The following is a 12,024-nucleotide window of genomic DNA, read 5'->3' on the forward strand; positions in this document are numbered from 1 at the left end:
AAATTAAACATGCAACCCTAAATGAATTAATTAGGGTTATTTTGAAATAATACCTTTGAAGCACCCGAAACTCCTCTATCGCCACTCAAAACGAACCGGACAACCACTAGAGCTGATCTACTATCCTCTAGACTCAGAACCGAGTTGTGGGACCCGATGGAAGAAGAACCCGAGAGGGAGAAAAAAGATGGAAATAGTAGAGTGAAATTTGGGTTGGGTTTGCATTTTTTTTAGCCCTATTTTAGAAAACTATTTTGGCAAAAAGTCCAAAAGTCTTTATCCAAAATCACAAACCCATATTTATAGAAAAGGGCCATGCAAAATTGCATGAAATAACTTCATAAAATCCCAACACCTAGAATCCACTATTTAAGTAGGCTTAATGTCTCCACTATAAGCCAACACCTAGCCTACTATTTTTTTAGTGGAATTATTAAACAAAAATTTGGATTTTCCCAATAACTTTAGTCAAAGGGTAAAATAGTCATTTGGTCAAAGTCAAACTTTGACTGAAAAGTCAACATTTTGACTTTTTATGATTTTTTTTGTGTCGACTAATTTTGACCTTCCGAGCATGAATATGCATTCATTTTCTCGAAATTCAAATCACATTTGAATATAAGGTCGGTCAAAGTTTGACTTTTCTAAGTCAAAAGTCAACTCTTTGACTTTTTACATCTTTGACCATTTCCATTATTTTCCAACTTCCGAATATGAATGTATTCATATTCTTGATATTTAAATCATATTTAAATATTAAAGTTGTATCTCTAAACTAAAAAACGACCACTATATCACATATACTTGTCGATTTCTCTCTCTTCACCTAATTCAAACAATTCGAATTATTCTATCATATTGTTCTAAGTTTATTCAATATGAGCTAGTAGGAGAACCTAATGGACCTATAGATCATGGGCTCCAACGATCTGAGATTAGCTGGCTAAACACTTTAGATGGAGCTAATCAACATTCGTTAACTCACGGGTCATTCCACTATAGTCCCATAGTTTCACTCCCCTCACTATAGATATATTTGTATCCATATGATATAACCATGATTAGTAAGTTAATCCTTCATAGGTTGTTCATAATCTCGGCTGGGTCATAAAAACCGTTTTACCCCCGAGATTACATCTTATTCCTTAAGTTCCACTGATCCTCTAATGAACAATTGGTTTAAGGTCCAACCTATAAACCGAACCCCTCTTGGGCCAATGAGAGGGTGAGGCCCCTTGTTCAAGACCTGGATTCAGTACTAAAGGGAACAAACTATCTACTATCCATATAACGGGTAAGAGTGAATTCCGTCTTGCACCATATGTTCCCAATTATCCACCTGATCTTACCTCTGAAATAGGAGGCTTATTGGGCCAACGATAATGAGCTGCCCTCACCTATGCAGATCTAAGGATAATTCCGAGTGAACAGGAGTTCATAGTTAGCTCAGGATTAAGATTAAGTTACTTAGGTCATCAATTAACGAAATATTCAGTTTTATACATTAAACGACATTTAGAATGTAAAAGTGACTATTTCATGGTTTAGTCTTATGTAAACTCTTTACATAGGATGCCCCCATTTTCATGTCTCCATATGAACGGTTTAGGATCACATCGTTTGTAATAACTAAAAAATGGGCCGCATCCATAGTGTCTCCAGAATAAGGCGCCTAACCTTACTCATATATTATAGACCATTTTGACTATATATATTTGAACTTAATCCACATTTATGTCACTACATAAAGTTCAAACTTAAACTTAATAGCCTCGGAACGTTAGTTTATTGGATTCATGAATATAGAATTTAAATTTACTAAAGATTTTCAATAACAGCTTTATTGAACAAGAATATGATATTACAAACAACGAGTTTTAGGATATAAAATCCAAAAGTTGACACATTTCCTTCACCCACTTACTATGAACTATTTCTTCCATTCACCTTGGTATTGACTCATACATCCACTTTCTGAATTGAGGTCACTTCCAGGGTGACAGAAGCGTCATATGAATCTCACGGTGTGACCTATGTGGAGACGTGACAGTTGAAATTGTATACTTGATTTCTGTTCGAACAACTTCCCCTTATTCACCAGAATCTAAATTTAAGCTAAAAAATACTTTCTGAATGGAGGTCACTTCCAGGGTGACACGAAGTACCGCTTAAATCCAGATTGTGAACTCTTAGAGACGTAAGAGCTAAGAATAACATATTGTATATGTTATTAACTGAAGTTTTCTAATAACTCTATCATATAGAAGTTATTGACTACCACTGAAGTGTTCTAATTTTTGGGTAAATTTATACTTAGGTTCTTTTTCGGCTAATAAAAAAAACTTAAGTCTATGTGGTTTATCCAAGTATAATACTTATAAATGGACTTAAACCTATGATATCTATGTGATAAACCCTTTTATTACCTCACATCACTCACACATACTCATAAAATCGGTTACCAACGCTTAATTATTCGACTATAATCCCTAGTTAGGAGGTGTTCCGTAGACCGTCAACTTAAATACCTCTAAGCTTCGACAGGATTATATACCAGTTGAGTTTGTAACCCGAGTTTTACAAGTTTAACGACCTATTTTAACTATTAAAACAAGTGGTTAACCTACGTAAGCATGCAGTTGTTCTTCGTTATGGATTTTAAATGTCTAACCCAATTTTATAACAACTTATAAAACTTTAGACATGCTAAACATCCACAACATACAAGCATTCAGTATTTAATATAAAATTTATATTAAATACAAGAAACCCTAACAAATTCTAACAAATTCTATTTGTTATACTATATATTATAACAAATTCTAACATACTTTCAATGTATGTTGCATGCTTTCTAAGGTGGGTTTTTAAATCTAAATGTCATACTGTATGCACATACAAGATTTATTTAATTATAAAATACATCCAATGCATAAATAATTAAACACGGACTGATATGGTTTTAGTTTTGGCAAAAACAAGCAAACAAAAGCCTAATTATTACAAAAACAGCTTCAACACCGCTCGAACCACTCCAAACCGCTTGAACCGGACCCGAACCATCTGAATCGAACCAGTAGAGTCTGAACTGAACCAACCAAAAACCATTTGAAGCTGAACCAGACCAGAGCTCAAGAGAACCGATCGAACTGATTTCTCTCACTCTCACTCAAAATCTCGCTAGGCTGATTGTTTAGCATTGACGACCATCGTCATGCATTTGCCTGATCGTTTAGTGTTTGCGTGATCGTTTAGCAACTATAGTATAGCTCCTGACCAAGGTACAAGATCATGTAGTGTCTGTCTTCTACCGCATAGTGTCATCGTCTAGTGTTGGAGGATGCTACACGATCGCTTAGTGTCTAACACTATCGTGTAGCTCCATCATTTAGCGTCCGACATTTGCTGCACGATCACTTAGCACCATCGTCTAGCATCGCGTCTTAATCGTTTAGCACGCGCTCAAGGTAATCGATCGCTTAATGCTATCGCTTAGCATTTCAACGCATCGTTTAGCTCCCGATCAAAGGTAAACGATCGTGGAAAGCGATTGTGCAACGCTATCATATAGCTCTTCACTACATCATTTAGTTCCCACTCGAAGCTACACGATCGTGTAGTGCCATTGTATAACAATACGACGCATCGCTTAGCTCCCGTAGGTACACGATCGTCTAGCGCACAACACCTCAACAATCAATGCCTGAAGCTACACGATCATTTAGATTTTCTTCATATCGTCTAACACATGAAGCTAAATGATTGCTTAGCTGCTAAAGCTCAACGATGATATGAACAGAGGCTGAACGTCTGGAATCTGCAACTCGGCCTCTTCGCTTATTTCTTCGAATTACAGCTTATTTTCAACTCTAATGACCCCAAATAAATTACAGACTTTTGGGAAGACAAATAAGCTCATAAAAAAAGAGCCAATTACAAATTTAAACGAGAAATTAAAGAGAAATTAAAACCAAAACTCGGAAAACCATATCAGTAAAGCAGTTTCATATTTTTCATATAAAACACTTACCAAACCAAAATTAAACCGAATTGAATGCTTATATGATGTTCTGATACCAATTGTTGGATTGGTAGCAGCACACAGCAGAAGCGACGAGGATTGATAAGCACTCTAATTGATTAATTTTGGCAGAAACGAAAACATGCTAAACAGAATTTAATGGGTTTCAAAACATACCTTTGAAGAACCGTTGAAATCTTGATTTCTAGCTGCTAAAACCTTCAAATCTTTGTGCAAACTACCACAAGATCTTTCCTACTATTCTCTTTGTGCTCTAAATTGAGTTGTGGGACTCAAAATAAGCTGGAATCATAGGGAATTTGGAGAATGCTCACTGCAACAACCCAAAATGAATAACACCTTCTTCTCATGAATTTTTAGCTAAAATTCTTTCGGTAGCAACCTTCCAAAATCACTCCAATCTCTTCAATATATTGCAGACTATCATGCAAAGTGATTTGTTGCATAGGCTGCAACTCATGCTTGGAGTTATTGAAGGTTGGAGATCATGGGTTCTTTGTGAGCTACTTTGAAGATGGAGTTGGAAAAATCCAATTTTTCCTTTTGTGTTTTCCTATTTCTAAAATCTAAAATTGATTTTAAAATCTATTTTATTTCTAAAATAAAAATTTATTAATTTTACAAATTAATTTCATAAATTAATTTTCTAATAAAATTAATGAATAATTATTTAAATAATTTAAATAATTATATCCAACATTAAATTAATTTTACACAAATCCATTTTCATATATTTAAATCATATTTAAAAATATATTCTCCAATTCTGTTTGATTCTAATTTGAACGTTTCAAATTAACTTATCACGCTACTCTAGAGCTAATCCATTTCCGAGCTAGTAGGGAGACTTCGTGGACCTACAGATCATTGGCTCCAACGATCCGAGATTAATCGGCTAAACTCATTAGACTGATCTATCCCTTATTTGTTAACTAATAGGTCACTCCACTAAAGCCCATAGTTAAACTCCCCTCACTGTAGATATATTATGTCCACTTGATATAACCATGATTAGTATGTTAACCCTTCACAGGTTGTTCTTTATAACGGTTGGGTCGAATCTCTGTTTTACCCTCGAAATTACCTCTTGTCCATTAAGTCCCCACTGATCCCCTAATGAACAATTGTTTTGTGATCTGATCAACAAAACCGAGTCCCTCTCGAGCTAATGAGAGGGTGGGGCCCCTTGTTCAAGACCCAGAATCAGCATTGAAGGGAACAACCTCTCTACTATCCCTAAAGCAGGTAGGAGTGAATTCCGTCTTGCACCCTATGTCCCCAGCTATTTATCCGGTCTTACCCCTGAAATGGGAGGTTTATTGAGTCGGCATTGTTGAGCCAACCCTCACCTATGCAAATCTAAGGATAATTCTAAATAAACAGGAGTTCATAGTTAGCTCAGGATTAAGGTCAAGTTACCTAGGTCATCGCTTTGAAATAGTTAGTCTTAAACAGTAAACAACGTTATAAAGTAAGAGTGACTAATTTCGTGGTCCGATCTTGTACAAACCCTTTTGCACAAGGACACCCCTACTCCTCATGTCCCAACATGAACAAATTAGGATCACTTTGTTTGTAGCACTTTACAACTTCTTGTAACAACTACAGAGTAGGCCACATCCAATAGTGTTATTAGAATAAGGTACCCAAGTTTATTCATATACTATAGATCATTTTAACTATTTACTCGAACCTGATCCACCTTTATGTCTCCACATAAAATTCAAGTACTCATCCAACAGTCGAGGGACTTTCAGGTTTATTGGATTTCTTATAAGCAATACATCAATTCAATAACACCTTTATTGAATTGTTCAGAATAAGTTCGGTTGTTTACAAACCACGAGTTTTAGGACATAAAACCCAACAATTAGATTTTCTAATTTGATTTTATCTTTATTTCAAATTAAATTTTAAAAAAAAATCAAATGAAGGTCCTATTTAATTTGATTTTATTAGATTTTGTCCTCAAATTTATCTTCAAGCAAGATTTGGACATATTCCAAATTTTATTCACAATCAAATTTACATTATGGATAAAATCTCAAATTAAAATTTAGCCATATTCCAAATTTTATTTAAAATCAAAATTTTCAACTTTGAGTTTAAATTGTAGATAAAATCTCAAATTAAAATTTGGGTATATTCCAAAATTTACCTCAAATCTAAATCATCCAAATTTAGACTTTTATCCTTGAGTCAAATTAAATTAAGGATATAATCTCAAATTGATGTAAAATTTAAATTTGAGCTGTTGGAGTTGATGCCCTAAATCTCGTCCGTCCTGTAGTTTGTAATTGTAATGTACAAATCAGTTATTTATTTAATAAAATCTGAGGTATTTTATTTGACATTTAGTAGCATTAACCTACAAAACTAATAAACTAACATCCAAGGTTATCTTCTGTAGCTTAAACATGTATGTAGAGAAATATAGGTGGATTGTGTTTAAGTGATCACCTAAATGGTCTGTAGTAGATGGATAAGGCTGGGTACCTTATCCTGGTGACACTACGAATACGACTCACTTTGTAGATTTTACAATTGTTGTAAAGTGTTACAAATGATTTGATCTTAATCATTCATGTAGAGACATGTGAGCGGGAGTATTCTATAAAAAAGAGTTTGTATAAGACCAAACCACGAAATGAATAGTCTCATTATATAACACCGTTAATAATAGAGACTTATATTTTACTACGAAGACGATAGGTGGACTTGACTATAGGTGACATGACCTGAATCCCGAGTGAGTTATGAACTCCTCCTACGAAGACGATACTTTGATTTGTATGGGTGAGAGTGGCTAGCTTGTCGACTTAATAAGTCTACCATTTTGGGATTCGTATGATGGAAAGCTAGGAACATAGCTCACAAGATGAAATTCACTCCTTCCCTAATGTCAAGGTAAGTAGATAAATTGCTCACTTAAGAAATGATTCTGAGGCTTGAACAATGTGGCATCACATCCTCTTTTGGCCTGAGAGGGGTTTGGTCATAGTTAGACTTGACTTATTGTTCATTAGAGGGATCAGTGGTACTTACTACTTAAGGAGTTGGATGTAACTATAAAGGTAAAACGGTAATTTTGGCCCATCTGTACTTACGAGCAATTTGTGAAGGGTCATCGCACTGTTGACTGGTTATATCCAATGGACACAGAAATATATCTATAGTGCGAATTGTGCAACTGTTGGTCTTTAGTGGAATGACTGATAGTTAATGGAAGTTGGGTAATTTAATTAAAGGAGTTTAATTAATTATCCAAGTACCATTGGAGTTTCAATCTACAGGTCCATAAGGTCATATCTGTAGCTCAATTGGGATTAATTAAGAATTAATTTTGAATTAACTTGAATTGTTCAATTTAATTAAAGGATTAATTATATATGATATAATTAATATAATGTATTTGATACATTATAATAAAAAGTTTAATTTGAGAGGAAATAAATATTTGAATTGTTGGGAATGTTCTAGAACTCGCAGTTCGTGTTAAACATTCTATTTTATCAATGATAATGACTTGTTGATTTTGCATCTTATTATGGAAATCTAATAAACACATCCTTGCTATAGTCTAAATGTTGTAACTTTATGTAGTGACATAAACAGGATCAAGTTGACAGTATATATAGCCTAAATGGTCTAATAAGTATATGGATGAAATTGAGTATCTCATCCTTGTAACACTATTGGTTGCGACCCACTCTGTAGTTGTTACAAGAAGTTATAAGGTGCTACAAACGATGTGATCCACAAATCGTTCATGTTGAGACATGAGAGTGGGGGTATCCTATGCAATGAGTTTTCATATAGACTGGACCACAAAAATAGCCACTTTTCTTTATAATAACCGTTTACTGTTAAAACTGACTATTTCATTTATTATATAACCTAGGTTAACTCGATCTTAATCCTAAGCTAGCTATGAACTCTTGTTTGTTCGGGATTATCCTTTGATCTGCAAACGGTGAGAGTAGTCCAACAACACTACTCAATAAGCTTACCATTTTGGGGATAAGACAGGATGAATAGCTGGGGACATAGTCTTGCAAGATGGAATTCACTTCTACCCTATTTAGGGTTAGCAGATAGATTGTTCTCTTAAGTACTGACTCCAAGTCCTGAACAATCGGGGCCCCGCCTTCTCATGATAGAGAAAGGATTTGATTCATAAAGATTATGAATCAGAATTGTTCATTAGAGGATCAGTAGGAATAAGATGTATTCATAGGGGTAAAATGGTATTTTTGACCTAGCTGTGATTACGGACAACCAATGAAGGATCGGCTTACTGATTATGGTTATTAAGTGGACATAATATATCTATAGTGAGGGGAGTTCAACTATGGGCTATAGTGGAGTGTCCCATTAGTTGACGAATGAGGGTTAGATCGGACTAATGAGTTTAGCCGATTAATCTCGAATCATTGGAGCTCATGATCTGTAGGTCTGTGAGGTCCCCCAACTAGCTCATAAATGGATAATCTTTAGAGAAGCTTGAGAAATTAATTTGAAACGTTCAAATTAAAAGCAACAGGAGAATATATATTTAAATATGATTTAAATATATGAAGATGATTATTGTGAAAAATTGATTTGATATTTGATATTAAATTAATTAATATTTTAAATTAATTTTAAAAAATCATTTTTCAATTTTATTAATCAAAATGTTTTTGAAAACATTTTGTATTTTTAAAAGAAAAGTGAAAATAGAATTTTGCATGTTGCACAAAATGGAGAATTCATTTTTTCCATTAACTTCATCTTCATGCTCACACAAAAGTCATTAACTTCTCTTCACTAATTTTCAAGCATAAGCTGTAAGTCATGCATTTCACTTCTTTGCGTGTTCATCTACAATATATAAAGAAGTTTGGAGTCATTTGAGAAGAGCTAATGCAGAAATTTTGAGAGAATATCTCTATGAGAAGAAAATATTCTTCCCATCCGGCTGTTGTGAGTTCTTCACTGTTCTTCACCAACTCAAGCTGTTCTTGAGTCCCACAACTCTGTCTAAAACTCCAAGAGGATAGTAGGGAATACTTTGAGGTGATTCACGGTGATCTCTGGTGAAGACTGCTGCTGTACATTCGGATTCTTGGAGAGTTCTTCAAAGTTATGGTTTTAAAACCCTCTTTTTAGAAAAGCATGCTTTAGTTTCTGCCAAAATTAGTGAATTTGAATGCCTATGGATCCTTGATACTTCCACTGCATGTTATTTAACTCTTTCATGAATATGATTCAAATACTATTTATATGGATTGGATTCATATAATTAAATTTAATATGAATTTGATTCAAATTAAATACTATAAGTTAATGAGAGAATCTTAAACTATGGATTATATTATATTTGATATAATATAAACTATAGGTTATATATTATCCTAGATATAACATATAGTATAATATATATATATATATATATATATATATATAAAATATGGTTACTATATAATTATATATTGATTAAATTAAAAAAAATTAATTTAATTATTATTTTATTATTTGAATTTAATTGTGGAGGGAGTTACTTAACTTCCTCCCCTTATTTTTCTCTTAACACAACATGGGAAGTTGGTGAAGATGGGGTTATTCTCTAATGTACGTAAAATGATAGAGAACGATTTTCAGGAAAATGATTTCTCTAAAAAAAAAAAAGAAAAAGAAAAAGAAAAGAATCCTCTCAAAACCATTCTCTCCCTCTGCCAAAATAGAAGAAAATGTCACACCTTTTGCACATTCTCAAGCTCTAAGGAAAATACAAAAGGCTTTCTTGTGGTAATGTCCAAAGTGTTGGCCTTTTGGTTTTTGTTTGTGATCGTAATTGTTCACGACCAATTGGAGAGGAAATTTGGCTTTGGTTCTTCAAGGATTAGTAAATGTTAACCTTATTTCTTCTCTAATTTTTTTTCTCTTAACATGCTGTGAATTTGTTTTAGAATGCATACTTAAGGTTCTGTATTTTTATAATTATGTGAAATTTTCAATTGGGATCGATTCCCGCTTCCACATTGGATCTCACAGTCCTTCAATTGGTATCAGAGCGGCGTTTTGGTTCCCAATTTTTCAATTTTTGGAATTAATTTACAGATTGATGATGGGATCTATACATTTTATGCATTTATATTGATGAATGTATATAGAATGTATGTTATTTGCATTTTGGATGTTTCGGGATTGGACTGTATAGTTTTACTGCTTTCTTTACAAATTTTATTTGTAAGAACTCGGTGTTTTGGGCATAACTGTTGCAATCGAGTCTGTATTTGTTATGTCTTGTGTCGTTTGTGAGTTTTTCAGTGATTTTCTAGAGAAAACAAGGCTCAAATCGAAAAGAAATCGGAGGAAAACATCACTGTATAGTAGGCGCCTGTACAACAGAGTTGCAACACTATCCCCTAGCATTGCAACGCTGTGAAGAGACGAACGAAAGAAATTTTTCGTAGCGTTTCAACATTTCGAGACAGAAAGAATGACATGGTCCGCACCCAATTCAGTTCGTGGTTCGGCTGATTCACGTCCGGTTCGCAACTCGATTCGAGTTTTTTTTTTTGTTCGATTCAAGTAGCTCTCTTATTATAATATTTAGTTTTTAATCAGTTAAACTAATATAAATGTTATATTAATTTAATTAATTATTTAGGAGTCCAATCCCGATCTAATTATTGCTCTTTAAATTATACATTTTATGTATAGTTTAATTTTATTGTTTTATATGTCATAGTGTATGTTATATAGTAAAATCCCGCCATAGGTTATACATTAATCATGCATCATGAATATTATAAATGTTATAATATAGTTGCATGATTTATTTTATAACATGTTCATGCATCATTATATAAGTGTTATAATATATGTTTGCATGTATAATAACATTATCATGCATCATTTATATTATAAGAGTTAAAATATAGGTGAATGTATGTACGAATGTTATTAATTTTATTTTATTACTTTAGTATATAATTGTTATGTGTGTTAAGTAATGAAATGGAGATTGCATGAAGCATGATACTTCTTTAGATAATTTTATAAATGTTATAATTTTACTAAGTAGGTCATTAAATGCAATGTATGATTTTAATTTGTTTTATTTGTTTTATAACAGTTATAATTAAATGAAATTAGAAATTAAAATTCATAATTCATAATTACATGTGTCAGTCAAACTATGAATTTATTCCGGGGGCTTGGCCTTTGAATTTTGATTCCAACTTTATATTTTTTATATTCATCCACCTATATATGGGCATAAATCTCGAAAGGGGGACATTTGTTGAATGAGAAATTGGGACCAATCATCAATTATCACTTCATTTACTAAATTAATGACGAAATTTTAAATAATTAAATTTGAGACTAATTAGAAATTGACATGTGTTCCAACTTGAAGTTGAAGATATAAATTGGCGAATTCCAATGATGCCACATGTTTTCATCACAGGCATTAGATTGAGTGAAATTAAATTGACCCAATTTAATATTATAATTTGAGCTAAAGTTCAGTTGAGCCCAAAAATGGGCTTAATTTGGTCCAAATGCCAAAATAGGTCCAAGTCCAACTGATTGGGCCCAAGGACCAGGTTCATGGACCAACCAAACCCAGAATCCAACTAATTGGATCCAAAGACCAAGCCCCCGGATCAACCAAGCCCAAATCCGACTAATTGGGTCCAAGGGTCAGACCTATGGATCAGCCAAGCCCAAGCCCACGAAGCCCCCAGAGAGCTCTATAAATAAATGAGCTCTCTTCTTTTGTGGACGTCAGAAATTCTACATTCCAAAGAGCCCAGAGAGAATTTTTCCAACAATTCTCCTAGACTCTTGAAGTTGCACACTCCTTGAAAACACAAGTCTCCTGAAGATACAAAGACTCTTCGGAAGATACAAAGAATCTTCGGAGACTTCAACTTCAAGAAAACCACGTGCTTCACTTCTTCAAGTCAAGCGTATATATTCAACTGAGT

At 33.5% G+C, this 12,024-nt stretch overlaps 1 protein-coding gene across 1 annotated transcript in view; it reads right to left on the bottom strand.

Annotated features, from left to right (window-relative positions):
- The window catches only part of LOC150037997 (L-ascorbate oxidase-like), a 6,412-nt gene extending 2,985 nt beyond the window's left edge, over positions 1 to 3,427 (bottom strand). The window contains exons 1-2 of the mRNA XM_090311105.1: positions 3,401 to 3,427; positions 3,005 to 3,088 (exon numbers count right to left, since the gene is read on the bottom strand). Coding sequence (XP_090167231.1) covers positions 3,005 to 3,088; positions 3,401 to 3,427 — 111 coding nt within the window. The remainder of the gene's footprint in view (positions 1 to 3,004; positions 3,089 to 3,400) is intronic.
- Positions 3,428 to 12,024: the final 8,597 nt, after the last annotated feature.

Source organism: Benincasa hispida, chromosome 2 (genome assembly GCF_027475165.1).
Source record: "Benincasa hispida cultivar pf3 chromosome 2, pf3_genome.v1.1, whole genome shotgun sequence".
Taxonomy (NCBI): domain Eukaryota; kingdom Viridiplantae; phylum Streptophyta; class Magnoliopsida; order Cucurbitales; family Cucurbitaceae; genus Benincasa; species Benincasa hispida.